The sequence below is a fragment of the Anthonomus grandis genome, chromosome 5 (genome assembly GCF_022605725.1).
Source record: "Anthonomus grandis grandis chromosome 5, icAntGran1.3, whole genome shotgun sequence".
NCBI lineage: Eukaryota > Metazoa > Arthropoda > Insecta > Coleoptera > Curculionidae > Anthonomus > Anthonomus grandis.
Window position 1 is genome coordinate 14666276 of NC_065550.1, and position 27183 is coordinate 14693458.

Below are 27183 nucleotides of genomic sequence, written 5' to 3' on the forward strand. Positions count from 1 at the left end.
TTTGTCGCCAAACGACGCAGCTCCCACGAAAGTCAAATGTTTACTAATCCCGTCACAGAACACAAATATAGAATCCCGTCCTCGGACCGGCCGGGGCGGTGCTCTGTCGCAGGCACTCGTACACGCGCGACGTTGCAAAATTTCGCCTCTATGCGGTTTCCTATAAGTAACGAACGAAAACACGATCTGTATAAGCAAAACATTGATTTTTTCTTCATTTCTGATTCAACTTAAGTATTGATTCAATATTTATTATTTAAGGCGTATTAAATTTGTTCTTGTTCTTGTTAAGATCTTGTTTTTTCCCTTTTCCTTCCCTTAGCTTTCTTTTGTACCTTATGGCCTTTTATTAGACCTTTTTGTTTTCAATATTACACTTTCAGGAGCTTCGTTAAGTCTTTTTGTACTTCGTTCATTATTTGCTTCACACTTATGTACTGTGTATTGTACTTTTTACTAATATTTTATGTACCATATAGATATTCAATTTTTAAATCGAAGCATATTAAATTAAAGAGAAATAATAAATAAAAAAGAAAATTGTAATGATGATGCGAAGATTTATTCTATTTCATTTAATTCTATAAGCATCGTAAATTTAAAAAGTAGTAGGTCTAATGCAGAAAAATTGTGTGATTATAATTTTTTCAGAATTGTTTTATTCCTCCTGATGGTACATAAGAGTAGCATACGAATATGCAGCTTTTAGCGTCTAAAAAATAACCATTTATTTATAGGTATCTATAATAAATCTCTATATTTGCATATATAGAGCATCCGGACAGTCAACGATAATACTGAAGGGACTGATGGAGCAACTCATAAGAACCCAGAAAAAAAATTACCAGTAAAAGTAAAAAATCTATGGTTTTTGAGATATTGGCACTTTAGTAAAAGTCACCAAAATTCTTACTCTTGGATCAGATTTTCGATCAGATTTTTGTCACGCCCTAAAAATATAAATTTTTTAGAATTTTTTTTTAGCTTTGCACACTGAATAGCCATTTTACTGATCAAAGACAAACATTAAACTAAACAGCCAACACATTTAATAGGACATCTATTCTATGAAGAGAGTGAAAGAAAAATCTAATCTACCTTATGAAAATAACAAAACAAATTTATAATTATCTTATGTTTAAAAAATATTTTTATTTATCTATAATGTCTATCTAATATCTTTTAATAAATGACCTTTTGATCCACCTTGCATTCCTGGCAGCGTTAAGATCTTGGGCTGCGTCATTAAATTGCTGCCATAATTCAGCAATAGTATTTATGCAACTTTAATGCTTTTCTTTTATGCAACCCCAGTAATAAAAAATCGAGGGGGTTTAGGTCTGGAGGCCATAAAAATGGACCAAGCCGGCCGTAAAATTGGACCAATTTCTGGTAATTCGAATGGGCCAATTAAACGTCCTTTCAAGATACCGGTCCAGAAGTTTACTCCAAATCAGTACAGCGATCTTTCTTCTCGAATAGAGTGGGGATTTTCCAACGCATAAGTGTGCAAATTGCGCATATTCTTAAATCCATTTTTTTTGAATGTGCTCTCATCCGACCACAGCATAATATCTAAAAAATACGGATCCTCTTAATTTTTTTGCAACATTCTGCGGCAAAATAATAGGCGTGATTCGAGGCTTTGCACCCGTTGAACATGATATGGGTGATATTGAAATCGCCTAGTGATGTCGTTTACTACCGATTTCAGTATTCCTGTTCTTCTTTTGATTGCCCGCACTGTAGTAGTGGGATTATTTTCAATTCCTTCTAAAACTTGGTCAATATAATCAATACGAGGTCTTCCCTCTCGAACACGCGCATGAAGCACTCTGGCTTCGTAATATATGCAATGAACATTAATAAATACACGGTAGTCAGGATATCGGGCCAAATTTGGATACCTTTCCTGATAAAGATTAAATACTGCTAGAACATTTCTTCTGCATTCACCATAAATGAGATGCATACTCTTGGTCGGTATACGGCAAGGGCATTATTAGGATACAAGCAATAAAGTAGTTAGTTTATATATATTTACGGAATACTGTAAAAAAACTAAATTATAAGAATGTCTGTTGTTTATTGCAATGGTGATACGAATTACCTTCGCTCTTGATTTTTTTATTTTTAAGTTAAAGATTTTAAACAACTTAAAAATTTGTTTTGGTTTATCTCTCACTCTATCACAATAACAGTAAAGCGTAGGCGTTGCAATCGAAAATCTGATCCAAGAGTAGAATTTTGGTAACTTCCATTAAAGTACCAATATCTCGAAAACCATCGATTTTTTACTAAGGTCATTTTATGTTTTTCTGGGTGCTTATGAGTTGCTCCATCAGCCCCTTCAGTATTATCGTTGACTTTCTGGACATCCTGTATATACTCACCGATACAATTGTATTGGTAGTCATTGGCCCAAAAGGTCCATTATCCATAGTGAGTGGTTTTTGAGCTCTCATCATTAATATTTTCAACATAACCTTAACGTTTTTGTTTTCATTGTACCACAAAGAATTATAGGCAGCGTCAGCTATAGCAAGACTCTAAAAAAAAACTTTTAATAGTTGAATAGGTATTAAATAAATAAAATATAACTCCTTCTTTAACTTCGTTGCACATCCATCCAAGGAAAAATACTTCCGATGTTAACATGAACGAATAGAAAATTGGAAAAGCCAGTGTGGAAATATCCCTAATCTAAAAATTTATTATAGATTTATCCTAAACATGTAAATATTGTAAACACTTACAGACATAATTTGAATCAAAACAGCAGCGAGTTTAATGGAGTTTAATATAAAACTCATTAGTAAAACATATTTTGTTGCGCTCTTAAGAGCAGTTATAAATCTATATAAAAGAAATCGGTTTAAAAGAATTATATGTTCTATATACCAACACGAATAAATATTAAATACCTAATTAAATCTTGATGGTTTTTGATAATACCCTTTAAAGCCTTTTCCGGATTATAGTTTTTCAAATGTAAATTTTTCAAATCGATTGAGAGCAATTTGAGCTGCAGAACAGCATAAACAGTCAATCCAAAGAATGTGGTCTGAATAACTGCATTTAAAACTACACTTTCTACCGCAGTGAATATATTAAAAAATATAATGAAAATGTAGTATTTTCTTCTATTGATAGGCAGATAAAGCTCGTGCATAAACGACACGTTATTATGTTCCCAGAATACAGGACCAGTAGTTGCAAGATCGATAAATGAAACAAAAATAAATGCCATTAAAGTAAATATAGAGGAACCAATAATCCAAAGATTCATATAATTATTTAGTTTTATCATTTTCTTATATAATATGGTTGTTTCACCATCAGAGCAAGCGTTTAATATCCTTTCAGTGGCAGTCACTTCTAGGCACATATTTGGAATTTTATTTCTTAAATATATCAAACCTTTCCAAACCATAAGGACGAGGGTAACTGTGACGGAGATGCATTTGCTAATCCGTTCAAAGGGTTCTCTGTGAATAATTAATCTAAAAATAATGAAAATTGAGATAATAACTTTTATAGAAATTATTGCGGTATTAATGTTAGTTTTAAGGTTATTCTATTTAATAAATTTGAAAAGATATAAAAGAAAATCTAAGAGCAGTGATAAAATAAATTATACATTTCATACTACATAATTATACATATCATAAAATGTATAATTTATTTTATCACTGCTCTTAGATTTTCTTCTATATCTTTTCAAATTATTATATATATTTTAATTTTATTGTATTATTTATTATTATATATTTATATTATGTATATTTATTTTTCCGCTATGCTGTACACCATTGTTAAAAATAAGAAGTGCCGTTTTTTGTATAAACTGAACCGAAAGTCAACTGTTCTTAAAATAATATTAGTAGTACAAGCTACTTTTAAAGTAAATTCTCTGGTAATAAAAAGCGAATAGTTACAAACAACGCTTTTTTTTGGCAAAAAAAAAAGATAGCAAACAAACCAATACCAAATACCTACAGGCTTAACATGAACTATAGACCACATACCCTATATAAATGATTAATGTTGCACTTTTTATTTCAGCTGAAGTTTGCATTTCAGTTTTACTTTTATTGTTTTCATAACGCTGTTCGTTTTTAAGATCACTTAAAGTTATATGTATTTTCAAATTTCATATTTTTAATAAAAGTTTTTTTTTAAATGGAGTGCAATCGGTTTTTAATTGGCACAGTCGGTAGGAATGTCAAAGATGAATCGTATATTGTTTCTTTTGTCTCTATAACTTATGGGCAATTCGGACAATCGATCGAGAGTAGTTCGAGAGAATATGGACTTCTCGCAAAGACTATAAGTTAAGAGTATACTGATTCGGTTAAACGCGAGTTATGTGCATAAAATATTTATATAAATAAAATACGTGATACTGCTTATGCTGCAAAATGGATGCTTAGATGTGCTATAATAGGGATTGAATTATAGCACATCTAAGCATCCATTTTGCAGCATAAGCAGTAGAGTTGTCTCTCTATCGATTTTCCTTGAGTTTTGGTGTATTTTATTATCTTAAGCACTATACAACTATAAGAACTCGATGCTGTCTTTCCATTGATATATCTATTGGTAATCATTGAGATCAATTGCCTAAGAAGCATAGAAAGAAGAAAGAAACTCCCTGGGGTAAAACTCTGGCAACCCTCCAATTTAGAAGAAGCCATTGAACCCTAAGATTTCAAGTACCTTTCCTGCAACCAGTAGACTGATACAGAAAAAGTTTAGGAAACTTTATGAAAAATCTTTGAAAAGATGCTGGAATGGTTTTTCATAACTTTTTTCATGTAAGTAATCACAAAAATTGCCATTTTTATTTACATGTCTGTTAATCCTCAAAATTTCTTTAAAAGCGTCTTAATTTCCAATAGAAAGAATAGAAAGACTAGGCTTAAAAGCAAAGAACTCTAAAAACACTTCACTTACACTCTCAGAGAAATTAGAATCTTATAAAAGTAATAGTAATTTAAGATTAAGCGATTTATTTTCTGAATTAAACTATTGACTCTTCTCGCTCTCGCAGAGAAACTGGAGAAAATTCTAGTAATTTATCTTCTATTAAAGAAGAACAAGTAAATATTGAACATTTTCCATTAGGTAGTTATATTACTGTTAACAATATGGACGTATGCGTTCTTTTGCAAATATTTTACCAACTGTCTCTGGAAATCCAGAACATTTAGAATCATTAATTTTTTCTATTATTGAATTTCGTGATCTCTATTATGACGGAGAGGAAATTCAGAAAAAGTATGTGTTAAGCATTATACGATCTAAGTTAGTAGATAATTCCCGAGATTTCTTGATGAATAGACCTAAATAGCAATACCCTAACTATCCCTGTAAATCTTGAAAGCGGAGATGCTATTCTACCCTCTTTTCAAATTAACCATCAACTGATAATTCCGGATAGCTTAATAACGGTTAAAAATAGATTCTGTAGAATTCCAAATCCACTTCCCAGCACCTACACACATATATCCTTTAATATTCAGAACCAGTTACACTTAAATCATTTAAACGATTTAGAAATTCGCAAAATAGTGCCCTTATGCCAAGAGTTTAAAGATGTAATGTACTCTAAAGATTCTGACTTAACTTTTACCTGCCAAACATTACATTCGTAGAACAAATGATCGCCCTATATATACAAGATCTTTTCACCACCCACCATCCATGTTACCAGAATTACAAAAACAAATTCAAAAACTTTTGGATAATAAAATAATTAGGCCGTCTATTTTTCCTTACTCTGCTCCTGTCTGGATTGTTCCAAAAAAGGCCGAAACTTCCGGTAAACAAAAATTTCGAATGGTAATAGATTACCGAAAATTAAATGAAGCCACTATCGAAAATGAGTATCCGTTGCCCAGAATTGAGGAAATTTTAGGTAATCTAGGTAAACGTACTTATTTTACCACCCTTGTCCTTGTCCTCAAGGCTTTAACCAAATTGAAATAAGCCTCGATTCCATAAAAAAAACAGCCTTCACAGTAAACAATGGACATTTTGAATATCTAAGAATGCCTCGGTTTGAAAAAACGCTCCTGCCTATCTATCATATCAGAAAAATCTTCAAAAAAATCCGAGAAGTTAATCTCAAAGTTCAGCTCGACAAATCAGAATTTTTGTCAAAAGAAGTTGCTTTTTAGGTCACATTATAACCCCTGAAGGCATAAAGCCAAATCCTTTCAAAATCTAGGCTGTTGAACGATATGCCAAAATCATAACATTTTCAATAACAAAATGCCTGAGAAAAAGTTATGAAAAACTCATTGGCATCAAAAAGCATTCATCAAATGTAAGGAATTGATTACCAACTCTATTGTTCTTGCATAATCTGATTTTACTAAAAGCTTCAAACTCACCACTGACGCCTCCAATATAGCCCTTGGTAGCGTACTTTCAGGCAAGACGCAAATTGAGACGCGTATAGCGCGTGTGCCGCGACGCAGCACAGCACGTATTTTTGTAGCCTGGTGAATATTATGAAACAGCGCATATTGGTGCGCTACGTGCAGCGGTTGGCTGTGTTAATAGGAGTTTATTTGCAAGTCTTTATATTTACAATGGGTTCGGAAGAGCAGCTAATAGAGCTAGTCAGAAAACACAGAGAACTTTATGATACAAAACATCCGAACTACATGAAAACCAAATTAAAGACTAGGATTTGGGGTGAAGTTGCAAATGAGTTAAAGTTTAAAGACGATAAGTAACAATATTTATATAAATAAAAGAGTAACTAATATAGTACATAGTTTTAGTAATTTCCACTCATAACCGTTTGGTATTGCCATGGAACACTTCCCCAATTATTGAAATATTCTGTGAATTTTGCTTTCACTGTAAAAGCATGTGCCGAATTTCTCGTCTGACTACCATGTAGTGGAACTAACTGATTCGCTGGCCATTTTTCAATGTCCTCTAACTCCCCATTAAGTGTTGATCCGGTCATCCTTAAGTAATTATGCAGCACCCAAGCTGCCTTTGTAATATCTCTCACCGTATCAACTTTATTTTCGAAAGGTCTCCTAGATACACGTCATCGCGAAGCTAATATACCAAAAGAGCACTCCACGGTTTGTCGAACTCTAGTCGACAGTCGAGCATTAAAAACTTGCTTTTCATAATTCCCCGTTACGTGTCTTCTTGGATACGGCCTCTTAAGGTTTTCTGACAAAGGGAAAGCTTCATCTCCCACAAAAACATATGGCATCGGATCAGCAATGTTTGGCAGCATTGTAGGCGCGGGAAGTGATAAAGAATATTTCATGATTCTTTTAGAATGAAGAAAAATTAAGAGATTAAGGAAAAAACGAATTCCCAAGATCAACCCTCTACAAGTAGATCCCCTACCGAATGATGGATTCTATATTGAGAATATAGCACCTACAATGGTCCTAAACTATTACCATCATACTTATGTATATTTTAATTTAACTAACATTAGGTTTACTTTAGCACAATTAACTTCTAATCTTTATATATTTAATCATTTTACAAATAGATATAATAATACCATAAAATCGCTTTTCCTACAGACAAATAAGGAATTAAATAACACATATGATTCTTATGAGAAACTAAGTTCATTTAACTCCTTATCTCGCAAAAAACGCGGATTAGTAAACTTTCTTGGAAGCTACATTAAATTCTTTACCGGTAATTTAGACAATGTTGACTTAGAGAATATAAACACATGCAAGTTTTCAAAAGTAATCAAATTAATTCGATGCATAAGATTATTGAACTAAGTTCATTCGCCGGTCATATAACTGTTAGATTCCAGGAAAATGTAAATATAATAAATGAAAACTAAGAAAATTAAAGCTAACGTAATTATTTTAAACGACACCATTCATTAGACTTTTAGTAGAAATGCATAATCAAATTTTACAAATTAAAAATGTGCACTCTTACCTACAAAAATTATTGCGCACGTTAACTTTTGCCCATTTAGAAAGTCTAGAGCTCAAAATTTTGAATACTAAAGAAATATGGAAATATTTAGAAATTCAATATCCAAAAAATCTTTTATGGCCCATTAGGCATATAACAAAACTTACATTAATCTGTAAAACCGAATTAATTTTATCTGATAAGATGGCAGTTTTAATGATTAAGATCCCTATTTTTGAAATAAAAACTTGTAACCTACAAATTGTATACACCATTCCTTCATCAAATAAAATGAAACAATTTTAGCTGGTCTAAGCAAATTTGACTGTAACAACTTATGGTTCATAAGATGTTTAGAGATAAATACTAAATGGATATGTATCGATCCCATTATTAATGGTTGTACAAACTGTACATTTGCAAAGATAAACAATAGGTATTAGGTTCATATATTAACTTATAATAAGACTCTACTATTTTGTACAAAAACCCCTGAATATTTTTGAAAATTGTTTTTAGTTTGTAAAATACAATTTAATAGGGTGCTCACACATACAAAGTCAATGCAATGTAATTATTGGTAAACATAAATATTTCTTACAATCAAATAATCTTACTATTAAAACAGCTGAAATTCAAAAATCTTTAATAAATCCAAATCTTTCCCTGAACTTACAGCTTAAGCATTTAATGTACCCTGAAAAAATCCAAGAAGATTTTAGAGCATCATATATAAGGATTTTCTTTCGGCAAAAAGCCATGTAATTAGTACTTCTGTATTATTCCTTATACTTGTAACAGTTATTATAGATGTTATTTATTTGTGGCATAGGAAACATTCAGCGATTCCCTTAAAGACCCTACAGGACATCATCAACGAGGACGTTGAAGAATCTTAAGGGAGAAGGAGTTATGTGCATCAACCCATCCCTATTATAGCACATCTAAGCATCCATTTTGCAGCATAAGCAGTATCAGCGTATTTTATTTTATTCTTTCTTAGGAGGTTTTCATATAATTGTAAAATTAATTATAATCGTACAGTCCTAACGCAATGTACTATAGTTTTTAAGCTTATTTTTAAATAAAACTTTTTTAAAAGGCATTCTGCTGGTTTGAGTTTACAATTTGCGAATTTAACTGGATAGTGTCAATTGGATGAAATCGCCACCCGAAGTCTTTTCTTCTCATGGAACCATTGTTTTATAAATGTCCGATGTTGACGAATTAGGTGATTCATTAGGCAATTTATTAATCGAACCTTCAACTTGCTCTGATTCCGCTTTTTAAAATTTGGAAGTATTAAATTTTAGTGAAGAAAACTTAAAATTTAATTTAGATATTTCTTTCTTAAAGAAAAACCTTTCAAAAGTAAAGGAAACCCAAAACTTTCAATATACCTAATTTAGATTTAAAAAGTAAAATGGTACAATTTTAACCTGAATATCTAAACTGTGTACCACAATTCGATGGAAGTCTATCAGAATCAAATAGATATCTTGCTATATGCAAATCAATAACTGATTATTTCTATGATATAGTCAATCCAGCTAATTTTTAGAATATTTACATTCCTAATTCACTTATTGGTAAACTTACTGGAAATGCTCGATTAGTAGTTAATGCATAGAAGGTCTCAACTTAAAAAATTAAATTTAGGACGAATTAAAAAATACTTTCTAAAGTTTCTAAGAAATTTTGCGGATAGACGCGACAAAACCTGTTAAATAGAGATATTGTCATGCTTCGACAGCAATCTATCGTTCATCGAATATCTCTCTAATGCTAACAGCTATTGTATAATTGATATCCTGTATATACAATGGAATCAAGCACCTGGGAGGTTACAGGAACAGGTAATAAGTGCTTAAATATTATACTTTTATATTTTTTATGTATCAGTGAACCTGTCTGGAGCTTAGACAAGGAAAGGACGAATTCAAGATAAATAGACAACTTGCATTACATAAATGGGATAAATGCAAAGTAAGCCTGTTTTGATATATTCTTATTTAAATTTGATGAAATTTTTCATCGCAGTTGGATGATAGTCTTTTATGCAGTTTTTTTATGTGATATTGAATTTTTAGTATAAATCAATATGTAACCGCAAGAATTTACTTACATCTAAGCAAGCCCAGCTTATACTTAAAGACATAATGTTTCACATTATTGTAGTATCATCAGCAAACAATTAAAGGGACAAACCACTTACCTGTAGGAAGTTCATTCCAAATTATATGAGCTATACTCGTGCAATTAGATTACACGCGTAGTCACACTATAAAAACTTTGTGGAGCACATTTTAAAGCTAATTCATATAAACACCTAAAAAAATATTACCTGCTAGTCCCATCCCATACCATACGTGAATCATTACACTGTTGAGGAAAAAATTTCACCTGGGAGGCTTATAATGGAAGGGTCTCTAATTGGACGAGTATAGCTTATATAATTTGGAACAAACTTCCTACAGGTAAGTCGTTTGTTAAGATATTTATTTTTCGCTTTACTCGTCCAATTAGATTACACGCGTAGTTATTTAAAGAAACAATAATTTCTCTTTGAAGTTTTCTGAAAGAAAAAAATAAATAAAAATAACAACGAACACCTATAAATGTTCTGTACACAATTTTATTATTAAAGTAGTTCAGTATTAACACGTTAAACCTGTAGATTTTCAAAAAAATTACCAAAACCAACAACTAACAGTAACCCAAAAAATAATATTAGGCATATGATTAACTTTACAACATTAATATTAATTAACCAATTAATGTCGGAACCTACACCCGAAAAGTCAAGTTTCAATGAAATAAACGTAAATGAAGAAAATTTTAATATGCACAAATAAGTAAAAATATTAATAATATAGTGTTGGTATTATATCTATATATCTGTCATACAGATAGATAAAAAGGAAAAATACATAATATTTATTGTAAAGAAATATATTTAAGACTAATTGGTAATTTTTGTAATTAACTATAACTTCTAGAAAATTTTAGCCATTTTGAAGAAGTCTCTTACAAAATTTAGTAAATACTGCAGATTTCTTTGTCCAACCTGCTAAATTTTTTATGTCATCTTTGTTCATTCCCGCTTTAGAGGCCGCTGAAGTAGTTGCATATCTAACATGACTTTTAAATTAATCAGTATTTATGCTGCTACTTCTCATAACGTCTTTTACCCAGCGGCTTATAGACTACGAAGATGCTTTTTTAAGGGGCTTTCTATAAGTTAAAATTAAATTTTCTTCATTTTCTCGCGTTGATTGAGTTGCCTCTATATACCTAAATAATGTCCTTACAACACATGTTCGTCAAAAAGACCAAATTTTAAAACTGGTTGTTCGCGACTATATTTGGAGTTTTTAAAATATTTCTTATAAAAATATGTATATTCCTAGCGTGAAATATTTTTTAATTTAATTTTAAAAATAGTCTGTATTCGATGCCCCTAGGCTAGCAACATTAATATCACTAACTTTTTTACCAAATTTTCGAGAGGCAACGTTTCTAAAAGATACCATTTTTTGATAAAATCTAAAGCAATTATTGGATCCCATGTAACATGATACCTAGGAAAACTTGGTTTTATTCAAAAGACCCCCTTTAAAAAGTGCTTTATTAACAATTCATCTGTATTAGAAACATTCAGTATTAACGATAAATCAGATCTGTGCGCGTTTAAGTAGCATAAGCAATATTTTTATTAAAAAGACTATTAAAAAAATAAATTATATTACCGACGCTTGTATTATAAATATTCAGCTGATAGAGTTAATGGAATAAACAAGAGTACCTTTTTTATTCAAAATTTAACTGCCTTTAAGATGTCGTTTTAGCCATAGCTGATTAGGCAAAAAAGATATGTTGTAATTTACCTAAGTAATAGGGAATAACTAATGCCTTGTATAAATAATGCTAAATTGACCACAAAATTCGTAATTTTCATGTTAAAACACGATATATTAACATATAAAGTCGCCAATTTTAAAGACGATACTGCTTAAAATCACAAAATTATTAAGAAAATTCAAATTAAAATTTCAACTTTAAATACCCTGTATTTCGTAAACCTGCAACATTTGTATAAGACATGTTAAGCTCAATCCCCATATTTTGGTGTGTAGAATCTCCAGTTCAGAGACTGCCCATTCCTAATGAATTACCCTAACCTGCTATTATGGGTTTAACGGTTTTACCCAAAATTTCATTATTTTCTTAATTTAATTAAATAACATAAAAAGACTTTAACGGTTTTAGCCTATGCTATTTAATTGGGTTGAACGGTTTTACCCAAAATTAGCATTTTTAAAACACTTACTACTGCTATTTCTATTTCGCTGACGTTTTTTGTCTTTTTTTCCAAACTTCTTAAAAGCTTTTGCCGCGTCCTTTCTAATTTCTCACTAACACGTGTACGTCTTTTCCGCATTTTATTTAAATTATAAGCTCGTTATAAGTCAAAACAAAATTCGTATTTACTCAGCAAAGCACAACAGTGTAATGATTCACGTATGGTATGAGATGGGACTAACAGGTAACATTTTTGTTAAGTTTTTAAATGACAGCTTTAAAATGTGCCCGACAAAGTTTCGATATTATGACTATGCGTGTAATCTAATTGGACGAGTATAGCAAAATATAATGGAAACATTTTATCTATGTACGTTTAGTTGAAGAACGATATATTTACATATAAAAGGAACAAAACAGAATTGAACCCTAGAGCACCCCACTGCTCACACTGTCTGAACTCTATTGCTCAAATAAGATCTAAGTCAGCTTCGTACCCCCTCCCGAAAGCTATAGATTTTCAGCTTGACTACGTCATGTCACACACAGTCAACCTTTCCTAAATCACAAAAGGCTGCAGTTACAATCTGTCGATCATTAATTTTCAGGTAAAGCGTTTCAAGAATGTTAAATATGGCATTACTAATAAAGTTTTTATCTAAAAAGCCAAATTATTTAGAGCTTATAATTTGTTAAAAATTAATTATGCACGTCCTAACCAGTTTTTCTACCACCATTGAAAAAATCAGTAATAAAATTATTAACCTATAGCTATAGGTACTTTCTTCATCAACACCTTTAAACCACGCACCAACATTGATAACTTTTAATCTAAGAGAAATCATAGGAGTGATTTATAGTCTCTTCCAAGTGCTATTAGCAAACAATTTAAATATCTTAAGAAAAATATATTTGGTATATGCTCTTAGAAAACTGTGAAATCTTTTATCACATAATATATTACCTGATAAATTTTCAGCTATATTACAGTAAAAACTATTTAGCTTATCAGCATTCAATGTGGAATCAGATGATTTTATTAGTATGCTTTTTGTTTGTTAACAATTTGATAGACCTTTCTTTGTTTATTTAAAGAAAATTGTATTTCATATTATTAAAATAAAATTGCTTCGCTGATTTCAAAATTTCACGTTATAGCGACAGATATAACGGTTGTCCCAATGGTATTTTTCTAAACGCCACACGTAATCGCGGATCGCGAAACGCCGGTGCTAAACAGCACACGTTATCGCAAATATTTATGCGGAATTATAAACTACTTTATACACTCTGGCAAACGAGTCTGCAACAGCGAAAGAAATGTGTACCAAAGTTTTAAATGGCCAGATTTAGGTGTAGAAAAGCAATATTGCTCGGCATAAGATTTAATTTAATTTATAAACCGATTTATACATTAAATGTATCCTTTGCTGAGAAATATTGCTTTTGTCTACTTAAATCTGGCCATTTTAAATTTTGGTACAAATTCATTTCGCCGTTGCAGACTCGTTTGCCAGACTATACATTCAGATACAGAGGTAATTTCACTTACTTCATTCCGCGAGTATAATTTTTAAGGAGAGTAAAATTAATTCAAAACATGCCAGTATTAAATATTTATTAAATACATATATATTTAGGTACTCATTTATTTAAAACATGTAAATATTACTTTGCAATCTTTCGAGCTCCCAAAGCTCGATTTTGTTTGACACAAGTACCTAGACTATGAGGAGCTAGATTTTCGTTTTTTTTTTAAATTAGCAGGTTTTCTCCCAGACTGAAACCGCCTTCTGCCGGTGAACTTAGTTTTTATTCTGGCAACAGTAGTTGGCTGTACAGAAATTTTCACACCTTTTCTTTTTGTATGGACCATTCGTCTTTTTAAAGAATAACATAGTTTGAAAGCTGTGTACAGTCCACTCAAAAGAAAAGATGAACTATTCATATTTTTTGCGTAGTTTTGAATACAAGCTTTGACTCCACCTTGAAAATTTTCAGGATCATCTTTAAGGTTATTTATTACTTTGTTGTCTAGATCAGTAATAACTTTTTCCACTCAATCAGCAATTCTGTATTTGCATTGTCAATATTATTATCATTTAATTTTACTGTACCGCTATTTTCAAAATCCGTACCACTTGTCTGATCATCTACATTATCCACAACATGATTTAACTGGTTATTAATTTCGTTTTTATTTGACCGAGTTGACTGACTATTAGTTTGATTTTTTTCTGATTGAAATCCAGTCGGTGTATTTTCAAGGAGTAATGGTTGAAGTAAATGTGAAGGTGGTCACTATCTGTAGCAATTTCATATAAAATGTTTTTTTGCTGTTCTAACACTATTAATGTTAAATTTTTTCATGGCTCCAGCCTGATGCTTGCACATTTTTCCCGTTTGGCCTTGGGGACAAGAACACATGCATATTTCCATATCAATAAAATACACTTCTTTTTTGTCTAAACTTAAAATAGTGTATTGCAAGTGACCTGTTTCATTGATGTTATTTAGATCAACGTCCTTTTCATCGGGAGCATATCGTTTAATATTTATTTTGTTTAGGACTAAATCCAAAAGTCTTTGTTTGTAATACATGGAGAAACTCACAACAATAAAATCGACGAGCTGTACCAGATTATAGGCTTTGGTTCTTTCCAAGGGAATATCTTTAAATAGCCGGAATATGACTTCAATCATATTATTGGTGTTTGAACCCCTAGTTAAAAATTGCTTCCTATAGTATATACACCACATGTGCTTGCGTTTTATAAGAAGTTACTAATGGTAAGAAAAGTGTTACTCTGCTAAACCGCTCAATTAAGGCCCTTACAGTAGTTAAAATATAACATAAAACACAATATAACAATATAATACAATATAACATAATTATAACAAAAAGAGATATAACTATAACTTTAATTAAATAGGTATCATTGAATACTTACCTCAACTTCTTCCTTTGTTTTTAAATTTATTCTGAACGTTTTTTTTGAAATTTTATTGTAATTGTAACTATCAGGTAATCCAGCAAAATTCTCCATTGCATATTAATATGACAATTTTTAAATTATCTTTTATTTGTTTACTTTAAATACAACCTCTCAACCTCTACCACATGCAATTATGAAGGTTCAACTAATCGTTTAACGTTTTTGTTAACCGCGTGGTGTCATAGATATGCTTTTATTGTAGCGCGCCAATTTGCGATAACGTGTGCTGCTTAGCATGCTGTTTTGTCATCGCAAGTGGCGTTTTTCGACAGCCGATTTGCGATTACGTGGGCGTTTAGAAAAATGCGTCCCAATGCAGCATAGAACGTCGCCATTTTTGAAGAAAAAGTTCATAATGCATTTTTTATGGGAGACAATGCTCGTTTCAAAAATAGTTTCCAAACTACCCCTAACTAAATCATTCTTAAAAAACCACCCCTAAGTTTTTTTTTTCAAATGGCACTCCATTTTTTTTAAATTTTTTTGTAGCATTTTTAATTCTGAATATAATAGAAAAATTTCTTGTATCTGTCTACACCATATCACTTTATGGTCATAAATTGCATTATTTGAGCCCATGAATTTAACGTTCTCTTCGTCAAATGATTAATGTTTGGAGTTTGAATGTCAAAACTTGGATTGCATTACGCCAAAATAGTCGATTTTTTCCTTAAAAAATAATATTTGTCGACCTATTACCCTAGGAAGATGCGCTTTGCCTTATTTAACACCCGATTCCCATAGGCCACCGAAGTGAGATGCGCAACGCAGATTAAAATGCCAGTAAATCTATAAAATTTCACAGAGGATTGGAAACCTCTACGCTTAGACATATAATATAATACAATACAATAGAATGTGAAAATTGTTTAACTTCGGAGACAGCAACCTTAGGTGAGTCACACATGAAGGGAAAAAACGGAATTGGTGTTATTTTATGAGATCCAAAATACTGGGAGCGAATAGAATTTATGGCTCTATCAATCGGTAAGATGCTATCGCAAAAGATATTGTAAAAGACGTGGACCGGGATGGCCATATTCTTTCGCAGGCGTCTGCCAGGAATGACTTCATAAGTATTTAAAAATGAGGTAACTGAATGACCAAATTCAATAATACCAAAAATTTCACTTTAAAATAGTTGCTCATGACGAGCGAAATTATGTTTGACTATAATTTAGACCATAAGTAATACTCCAAAAGGTATCTTCTTGAATCGTTTTTGAAACAAGAGAATCAAACCTCCATACATTTTTTTGGTATATAAAATCCTATTCAAGGATGGCAATACTCCTATACACTTTTCGAATATCGGTGCTAAATACAATCAGGAGAGATCTAAAGTTTAATAAGATTGTAACTGGTTGGAGAGTCGATAGCTATTCCTTCTAGTTTTATATTCTTCCTTGTGGTTTTAAGACACCTGAAGCACCTTAATCAAGAGTATATAGTAGAGACTGTATAATTGTTTATTTCTTTTCTGGGAGATTCAGAACTTCTAGGGATATTTTACCAACACAGCAAATCGGAAAAGCACAGAAATAAAACACTTGGATATCACTAACTTTGAATGATGAAATATAATATTTATAAACTTAACTACTGGAATGTAAACGTTTAAAATCTGACGGTTACAAAGTGTACTAGAAAACACAAGCTACAGCGTGGAATGTACCGGCGATCGGGGATGTGGTTACAGAACAGTCCTCCTGATGATTACGTAAACTCTTTTAAGCCGAATTTACATTGGCATAGTAAACGGGTTAGTTACTTGTACCAGTAGCTTGTAAGACAACAACTAACCCAATGTCAACCTAACAGGCAAGTACTTGTGAAAGTAGCCAGGACAGGCAAGTGAATAGCCAGCCCATCTATTTACTTGCTTACTAGCCTTCCCCTTCCACCACATTTCGCACTAGCCAGGCAAGTAGTTTAATAACTAGTCGAGTAGTCAAGTGTAGACGGGTCTGAACGCGCTTTGGCAAGTGAAAAAGTGAGATCAGTGCGGTAGGTAATTTTCTTAATTTTTATTTGGTATTAAAATGAAGTGGTCCGAGGGGGAAACCGTTAAATTTGTGGAACTTTATCGGGAATACGAGTGTCTCTGGAATGTTACCAAACTCAGTTACAGAAACAATCAAATGAGATCGGCAGCTTTGGAGAAATTAGTGCGAGATATGGGTGTTGATGGATTCACCGTAGCCGATGCTACGCAAAAAATAAAAAGTCTGAGAAATACTTACAGCCAAGAGTTGCAAAAAATAGAAAAATCTTTTAAATTGGTAATGGGAGCTGATGATGTATACACCCAAACATTAAAATGGTTCCATATTATGCACGCATTTATGAAAGAGACAAAAGAAAAAAGACCAACATGGTAAGTTTACTTTCAAATTACAGATAAATTAATTAGTAATAATATTAACATAACTGAATTTTTTTCGGACAAATCTTTCATAATATTATTTAGTAGGTAAAAATTCTAAGGTTAGATTTCGTGTTCTAATTTTCATTGTACCGCAGTGTAAGGGATGACCCATTTATCTTGGAGTATTAACTAATTTCATAAAAACGTAGCACTATTTTTTTAATGGGACATTCAGCCTATTAAATGTTTGGATTTTCTGACCAGTTCTACGTTTTTTTTTAATTACGGTTTACTTTAGGACTTTAGGACTATTTTAAATTTCTATGTACAAAAAACTAAAAAAAAGAAGTGTATTCTAACTATTTTATTTGTTTATTTACAATAGTGTTACCTAATGTAGCTATTAAAATATAGGCCCTACAATTAGAAGTTATTTTGATTTCAACAAAATGCGTACTAAATAATAATAATAATAATAATAATAATAATAATAATAATAATAATAATAATAATAATAATAATAATAATAATAATAATAACAGCTACGTACACAACGTAACTCATATTAGTAGATATAGGTATTTGTTTTTTGATAACACTAATAAAATTAGTAAATTCTTGCTTCTTGCCATGGTACTGCTCCTTCGTTGTTAACGTATCTTTTAAGGTAATCCCGGAAATCTCTAGCAAGTCGAGATGATTTGTAACCAGATGTTGCCCTTGCAAGATTTCTCAAATTTGACACCTCAGCTCTTCATTTTCCTGGAATTATTTCTCCCGTGCCTATATTTTCTTCATCGAAACAGCCTGGTGTAAAATAAGTATTTGAATCTGTTTTACGTAGCCAATTATGTAAGGCACAACAAGCTTTTACTATTTTGTCAACAGTTGCTAATTTGGAAGCAATTTTTTTCTCAAATACTCGAAATCTGCTAACCAGAATACCAAATGCATTCTCAATGATACGCCTTGCGCGACTCAGGCGATAATTGAATTTTTTTTCTTCTTTTGATAATGGCACAGAATTGAATGGTTTAGTTAAATACGTTTTTAAAGGGAAGGCATCGTCACCAACTAAACAAGTGCCTTCTGGAAGTATGCCTTTTTCTAAAGCTTCGTACATCGAGCAGTTTTGAAAAACCCCTCCATCGGATACAATACCATTACATCCAACATCGATATAGGAAAAACAGTAATTGTGGTCTGCAATTGCCATGAGGACAATACTATTATGCCCTTAGGACAATACTATAGTTGAAAAACTCTGTTCCACAGTTTGGAGGAGCTTGAATTATTATGTGCTTACCGTCGATAGCCCCGCAGCACCTGGGAAAATTCCATCTTTCTTGGAAACCCCCCTCTATCTATTTCCAAGCTTCTAAAGAAGAAGGGACCTGAAAATAATAATCATTCTCAATAAACAGAAGAACAATGTTTGATTATAATATTTTAATTTTCCTTTTTTTTTCTTTTCAGATCTCGCAGCCAATTAGACAAAGTGAAAAAAATATGAAGAACGAACTGGAATCGAAACCTGGTACTTCTAAAGAAATATCAAATGCAACTTCTCAAACTACTACAACATCTGTAGTTTCTGAAGTTCGAAACCTTAAAACAGCTTCTCAGAAAGCAATAGCACGCAGTTCCCTAGCGGGATCAAGCAAGGCGATACCAGGATTTATCAACCGCAGTTTCAGAGCTTCGTGATATTAATTGTTCCTTACTGCAATCTGGTAATGAAGAAGATGAATTTAAGGCTTTTGGAAGATATATGGCCATCGCTTTAAAGAAGCTTCCGTTACACTTGGCCCTACAATGTCAAAATGAGCTGCAGACTACACTGACCCGATATAGGTGCATGAGTCTTACTCCATCACCCTTTACGTCACAAAACCTACCAGGTCCTACTGGATCTTCCCATTCTTCTGGTAAAACCTATTGGGGTTCAAACTATTCAACCCAACTACCGTTGGAGTCGCCGCAATCTCCTGGATACCAACTACCGTCGACGCCGGCACCGTCTTCTGAACAGCGTTCACCTCTGACATCTCCTGTACAGCAACCACCTTTATTATCTCCAACAATTTACGATTTATCACCGGCACCTTTTGACCAACAACAGCAATCATTCTCGGCTCCTGGATACCAACTATTGCAATCAACTTCAGAACAGAATATATCATTATCGTCTACCACATCAACAAATAATAATTTGCAATTTGAAAATGTAACCTTTGAAAATATAAATTATTCCGTCTCGAATAGTTAAAAAAAAGGTCGAATGGAACTTTAAGTTGTACACTTTCGTTCTCTATTCTTGACTTCATTTTACTCACGTAAATAATGTGTTCATTAAGTTCATATGTTTCTATGTTTAAATATATACATACATTTATGAGAAAAAAATTATGTTTAACTTACCTTTATATACTTATTCAGTGCATCATAAATTGCGTCGCAAAACTTCTGGTACAAACTTCGATGTATTTCAAATTAAAAAAACGATTGACGTCTTTGGAACTCGAAAAAAATTTTGAAGGGTTCTATAGCTATTTCCAGTTGTCAAAAAATTAAGGGTAACTTCTAATTTAACATGTGCTGGTAAAGCGTCTCTTAAAAGTGTATCGTTTCTTTGAATTCTAGGCAGAACCATATTCAGCAAGTCATTAAATTAACTCGGTGACAACCGAAGGCATAATCTATATTCTTCAGGATCTTCCATACGAAGTTCTTTTAAAAGAAGAGCGGATGCACCTCTTGTACCTCTTCTATCTATCCACCTTCGAACCCATATCCTTTTCAGACGACATTCTTCTTCTTCAATCAAACTAATAGTTTCTTCAATTAAAATGCTCGATATTTTCAACATTATTCTTTTAACGCGATTTTTAATTATTAATTTTGAAATGCCCAAAGCATGACGCCGGCAATGAAAAGAAGTCATCTCATCTACTGCACGTTGGGAACTGGCTAGCGAATAATTACTTTTATGTGTAAACACCTACTAGCTTGTCTACTAGCGAATGTGAACTATCCTGGATATACTTGTACAAGTAACTGGTACAACTAACTATACCAATGTAAACTCGGCTTTAGATGCTCGGCCTAAGACACGCTTAATTGTTAAAATTAATCTCATAAAAGAAAGCACTTAAAAAATATACCAAAATATATAAATATAATATGTAAATATTCTTGGTTATTAATTAAAGAGTCTCCGAAAACATATCAGAGTAGTGACAAATTAATAACTTGGAAAATACATCTAAAATTAATGGGTAGGATTCAGTATTCGTTATTAAAAGCAAAAGGGTGAATTATCATTTGGTTAAAAATCCATTTTCAGTTTACCTCAAAATCTGTTACTTACCTTATGCACTCAACAGTCTGAGATATGTTAAAAACAATATAATACCCAATTATAAAAAATCTATAAGCCCTATATAGTTGTTGGTATTGATACTTCTCAAATGTTTCCAATGGCCAGATTCCCCAAAGTTTTAGACAAAACGCAGGTGTTTTCATAAGACCCATTTTGTTGATACTCTTTATTTAAATTAGAAGCTTTTTAATTTGCACCTGTCTTATATATCATCTATCTTATTTAAATATATAATAAACATACTAACGACATAATTACATAGGTTTAGCTTTCTTTGCTATGGAAAAAAATAATGACACTATCTAATTAAAAATCTAATCAAAAATTTAAAAAAGGTGTAATTATTTGAAAAAAATATGAAATTGGAGTTTGTTTTTTTCTGATCAGTGATAAATACATAATTTGGAATGAATTAAAAGAATACTAGAATTACTGACATGAAACAAATATAACGAAGGTGTAATTTTAATTAATATAAAAATTATTGTACAAGTTTGATTATTGCTTTTATGTTTAGATAGTTGGATAGTTAGACAACTTTTTCAGGGAATTATGAAGTAGCAATCTTAATTTAGATGCAAAGTCTCTTGTTTACATTTGATTTGACGTAGCAAGCATCACAGAGTCTTTCATTTAAATTAGTAAAACTCTAGGAAGAGATTTTAAAGCTTTCTATCCCATCAATATCTCCTGATCTCTCCAAGGGATGGATGAAATACAATGAGAAATCGCGTAAGAAAATCAAGGAATGTGCTCAACTCTCGGGTCTTTATGGTTGCATGCCCTTCATGGTAGTAAGCTCGTTCGTAATTTTAATTTGAAATACATGTTTTAGTTACCTCCACCAATAATTTATGTTGCGTTTCTTTCAATTATCAAAGGTGCAACAAAGGATTGCAAAGCAAAAAAAAATATCTGTGGAGGCAACTATAAGAGGCGTGGTTTCCTTCTAGTTAGAGACAATTTGCAATGGCCGACGATTTGTCCTTGCTGAAGTTATGTCCTTTGATACTGGTAAATCCTGCCTTTCTTAAATCCTGTTTTTGGTATAATCCCTCACAAGAATGATGAAATAAAAAAAAAGCCATAGATCCGTAGTTTTTTTTCCAAATGGCAAGGGGTATTTGTGATACATCATTGAAACAGGCAAAAAGTGTACTCTTTAAAAGTTTCGTTTATTTGCTGACTAATAATATATACTTTGAGAGTAATCAACCAATTTTTCAGAATAAAAAAGAAAGAAGATTCCTGATATTTTTGACTAGATATTTTTTCATTCTGTGAAGCTAGCGCCCGATCGCAGATCTAGAACGCAGTTCAAATCGCAGTTCATCATCAAAAATCTAGAACGCAGCATATGTCGTTTGTGAGCAACCTATTTATAGTCCGCGCCCGCTGGTATTTAATCGATATAATGCCCGTATCTTCTGAAATTCCCAAGGAATTTTAATATTTTTGTATCCAGATATTAACAATCAATAACTAAATCGATTTATTGATGATCGATTATCAATCTTACTCAATAATTTTTGAACAAAAAACTTTCGTTTTTAGAGGTTTGCATGTTTGAGGTTTTAGATATTTATTATATATTAAAGAAAAAAGTTTAATTCAACTCCTTTGGAAGTTAACCTTTTAAATCATTTCCTTAGTTTGTCGCGGTTTATAACCGATTACCAGTATAAGCCGCTTTAGTTATCCATTGTTAATATCTAGACAAAAAATTACTAAATCTCCTGGAATTCCAGGAGATACGAGCATTAATTATATTGATTAAATAATAATGGGCGTCGACTATAAATATGTTGCTGGCAAACGACATATGCCAGTGGCGGCTCGTGAATTTTTTGACAGGGTCGGCAGTATCTTTTTGTTTGTTCTCCTCAGAAAATATGTTTAGAAAAAACAAGCTATACTAATCATCATAGGAGATTTCAGTTTTTTTTTGTTTTTTTGATTTTTTTTTTGTTTTTAGCGTTTTTTTTTTAAGTAAATTGATAAACTAAACATGTTTATAAATGAGCTCTAGTCTACGTTGTTTTGTAGTAGCGAAATAAGTTATAGCATCATCGTCGAATTTATCTGTTTTTTTGTAACGACTTTAAAAGTTTTTTTTCTATCGAGATTTGTGACAAGCTTGACATTCTTTCCTGTTTCATAGTATTTCGATAATATGTTTTAATTCTTTTAAGACATGAAAAATCCCGTTCATTTGAGGCAGAAGTTGGTGGTAATGAGAGAATTAATAATAATTTATTTATTTCGGGCACTGTTTTTTGTAAAGAATTGCAATATATAAAACTGTATACATCTCTTAACCTATCCCAGCCTCCAAAAATATCCGGATCACCATATAAAACTTTTAATTCATTTTCTAATTTTGGTGGATTAAAAAATGTTGGATAATTTTTAAATAATTTATCTAATAAGTATTTTGGAAATTCTTTAGAATAATTTTTAAATTTTGTCTGTTCAAAAAGATCAAAATTTTTAAATCTTCGAAATTTGCAAAGCGCGTCTCTATTTGCATTGTTATGGTATCTTAAATTTCAAAATAGGCACGTTTTTCAGGATTTATGTCTTGCTCATCATTTTGTCTTCGTCTTTCTTTAGGAGGTTCAGAAATATCAAGAGAGTCCAGAACGTCACTTCTTATGTGTTACTATCATGTCTACGAAATTTGTTCAGATTTTCTAAAAGTTTTGTAATTCTGTTTCCTGAATAAATAATGTCAGTAGATTGATTTTGAACAATATTAAAAATTAAATCTGTTTGAGTAAAAATTTTTTTAAAAATATTTAAAAAGACGTTAAAAGTGTAATTAATAATTTTTGTAAACCAATTGCTTCTCGGATCGATGTCGTAATTTTCAAAATCATCTCCTTCAATAATTAATTCAAAAACTTCCAAAAGTTGCTCACGTCACGTAAGTTTTTTAGAAGCAATTTGTTCTAAGATATAAGTGCGTTTAGGCGAGGTTGAGAAAAATGAAGGAAGCGGTTAAAATAGCAAAAAAAATACGACATTCCTTAATTTTTTACAGGTTTCTTGCACAACTAAATTCATGCGGCGTGCATGACAGTGAGTAAATAACGCCTGTGGGGCAATAGTTTTAATTTTTGCCTGTAATCCATTTAGTTCGCCTGACATCACTGCAGCATCATCATAAGTTTGTCCCACTAATTTATTTTTTATATCAAAGCAGTTAAAATTTTCCTTTATAGTATTAAAAATATATTCAGCCTTGTGACTCTTACTGATATCTCTGAACCCTGAAAATCTCTCATAAATCTCCCCGTGTAGCGCATATCGAACAACAATTGACAATTAGGTGTGACAAGAAATACCCGTTGTTTCATCCACTTCTAGAGAAAAGCAAGTGGATTCGTTTATTTCTGACTTAATGGTTTTATTTAAAATATTGCAGTAAGAATGGCGGGGCATGAGCTGGGAGGGGTAGTTGCACGTTCAGTGTACTTTTCTCTTATCGAGTCCCACCTTCGTTATGGCTTGCCTTTTTGGGGTTTAAGCAACAAGGGATTATTAAACATAATTTTTGTGATTCAAAAAAAGGCAGTTAGATACCTATGTTCCGCTGGGTTAAGAGATTCTTGTAAACCTCTCTTTTTATCTCAAAAAATCCTAACTCTTTTTTCTCTTTTTATCTTAGAAACAGCTACTCTTATTCATAAATGTCCTAAACCTCCCTCTAACACTGGTCATATGACTCGCCAGGTTAACGATTTTCCCTTACCAATCCCTACATCCTCCCTCACGAAGAACTCACTTATATGCCTCAGCAAAAAAATTTACAACCATGTTCCTCTATGTATCAGACAAATTTTAGAAGTTAAGAGATTCAAAAAGGAATTAAAATCACTTTTATTATCCAGGGCATATTATAGCCTTGACGATTTTTTTAATGATACCTTTTAACCTGTGCTCTGACATCATTTTAGTGTTTTAGTTTTGTTTCCTGTTAAATAATGTAATTTACTTCTTCTAAATTCTGTTTTATTGACAGCTTTACTTATTTTTTAATGAAATTTATCAAAAAGATGCTTTTTTTCTCAATCTGTTTTGTTATGATTAAGTTTGGTAATGTGTGTAAATTTTATGGTAAAGTGTTTTAGAAGTTATGTTTGTTTGAAATTTAAAGTGAATTTGGAATTTTTTAGTTTTTTTAGTTTTTAGGATGCTTGTACACAAGATTTTGTTGTCTTACGTAATATAGCACATTTTCTTTCTTTCTTTCTTTCTTTCTATGGGTTATTGACTCTATTAATTAATTTTGCACTGTTTTTGAGACCCCGCTAAATGTTTTCGAATCAGATAATAATTTAGAAAATTCCGAATCGTATTTTTTAAATAACTTAATTAATTCTCTATAGTTACCCTGATTTACTGAATGTTCCAATTCATCATGCCCCCTAAATGATATTTCTTGACAACTTAAAAATATAACAATATCAATTAAACGACGTAAAAATGCATGATTATTTTTGACAATTTCATTATGTTTAATAGCGTTTTCACGTTGTGCATTATCTAGTGACATATAGATATTTTGCTTACCAAATAAATCAAATTTAAGTTGACTATAAGTGTGATCTTTAGAAATGTCATGTTTTTGTAAGGCCCTAAATAATTCTTTTAAGTTGTCGTAACCAGATTCACACCACGGATTTTGAGTCTAGCCCCTATTAATGGAAAACAAAATACAAGGCCAACAAAACAGTTTGTTTTTTGTTTCGCTCCCGGTTAACCATGAATATTTATTATACCAATTTAAATTTCTGAAAACGCCCTGTTACTTCCCTTACTTCCCGAATTATACTAATATTTAAAAAGCCCCGACATTTTAGGCAACGGACGACCTTTATTTTTAATAAAAATTTGTTCTTCAAACGATAAAGAGGAAAACCCTTGCTCTAAAATATAATTAACAATATCAGACCTATCGGTACTTGTACTTACAGTTACAACCATTGCTTCATCAGTTTCTTGCACACTTCCGTTACTAATATATTTTTTTTTTTTAAGTTTTTCACTTAACGCTTACCTATATTGTCTTACCTTTACCTATATAACTATATAATTTTAGTCCGCAGTTCATATAAATAAAAAAAGCTAGGTTAAGAACCTATATTTTAATTTATCACCTCAACTTCTTTAAATTTTGCAATTATAAACCACAGTATCACTAATTAAAATCGTACATTAAATTTAAACGAAGTGAAACACTTTAAGACGCCGAAATGATATTTCCCGCAGATCAAAACAAATCAATACGCGACAAATCCCGCGCTTTCACACCGATCAAAACAAACCGGCAAAACTCAAATTGCCGTACCTGCCATTTGATCGAATACACTTTACGGTGTTTGTTGGGTTGCCTACCCATTAATTTTTCCTTTTACTTCTCAATGTTTATCCTATTGGCTGGGGAAGCGGGTCCGGCTAGCCCATGATATTAATACTCGAGATAGTATCATGATACTATTACTGAAAAGATAAACTCACTTCGGCGACGCAATTTCGTATGGCTTTGCACATGACGTCACTCGATGACAAAAATTCTGTTTGTCAGTTGAAAAAGCAGTGTTTTAAAACCTTTTTTACATTTTTTTATTTGAAATTACATACTTATTATTATTATATTTTGGTATATGAAATATGCTATGATTATTATAATAGTATGTAAAATATTTCCTTAATAGAATTATAGAAAAGTTGATATAAATGCCCATTTGGTTTTGGATAAGGTTTAAAAAACGATTTTTTTTATTCAAGGTATTTCAATTTGAAAGTAAATACATATACACAATATGAAAAGCTTGAAGGCTTGATAATTATTAATAAATTAATAATAGTTTATAGCAAAAAAAAGAAATAGTTTTTATTTACGGTCTTTACTGCCCATGAATAGGTGGAACTACATATGAACGCCTCTTAATTTATTAATAATAAAAAAAGGTAGTGACAAGCCTCGTTTGGCAAACACCCTGTATGTATCTACTTAATGTACTTACGAATCTTTTATTAACTGCATATTTTGCTTTTTCTTTATTCTCATATTACGGTTTTGCTGAGTAGATGTTTGCACAGTTGGGGACTTTTTCAAATTTAAGGAAGGCACTGCATCTTTTTTCAATTTCCATTTATTTTGTGGTAATTCCAAAAGTTTTTCTTTAAAACAGTAATCG

At 31.6% G+C, this 27183-nt stretch overlaps 1 protein-coding gene across 4 annotated transcripts; it reads right to left on the bottom strand.

The window, feature by feature from the left end:
• Positions 1–592: 592 nt before the first annotated feature.
• Positions 593–25733, bottom strand: LOC126736598 (odorant receptor 67c-like). 4 transcript variants are annotated; one of them, XM_050441027.1, is made up of 6 exons: positions 20966–21129; positions 2925–3503; positions 2757–2856; positions 2602–2703; positions 2394–2549; positions 593–712 (listed from the first exon to the last, which is right to left on the bottom strand). In XM_050441027.1, the coding sequence occupies exons 1-6, from the start codon at positions 21127–21129 to the stop codon at positions 659–661; spliced, it is 1155 nt and encodes a 384-aa protein (XP_050296984.1). In that variant the 3' UTR covers positions 593–658. The 4 variants fall into 4 exon arrangements, with proteins under 4 accessions (XP_050296984.1, XP_050296986.1, XP_050296985.1 ...); XM_050441029.1 differs by lacking the exons at positions 2757–2856; positions 2925–3503; positions 20966–21129 and adding an exon at positions 25553–25733 and having other exon boundaries at positions 2614–2703; XM_050441028.1 differs by lacking the exons at positions 2757–2856; positions 2925–3503; positions 20966–21129 and adding an exon at positions 25553–25733.
• Between the last annotated feature and the right edge of the window lie 1450 nt (positions 25734–27183).

What these genes read in the sequence shown, in the direction of transcription:
- LOC126736598 (XM_050441027.1), bottom strand. Translation starts at nt 21,129, where the DNA reads ATGGGTCTTATGAAAACACCTGCGTTTTGTCTAAAACTTTGGGGAATC. An exon ending in TTTTGATTCAAATTATGTCT is followed by an intron (nt 2,704 to 2,756) that starts GTAAGTGTTTAC and finishes ATAAATTTTTAG; the next exon opens with ATTAGGGATATTTCCACACT. An exon ending in CTACCAATACAATTGTATCG is followed by an intron (nt 713 to 2,393) that starts GTGAGTATATAC and finishes GTTATTTTTTAG; the next exon opens with ACGCTAAAAGCTGCATATTC.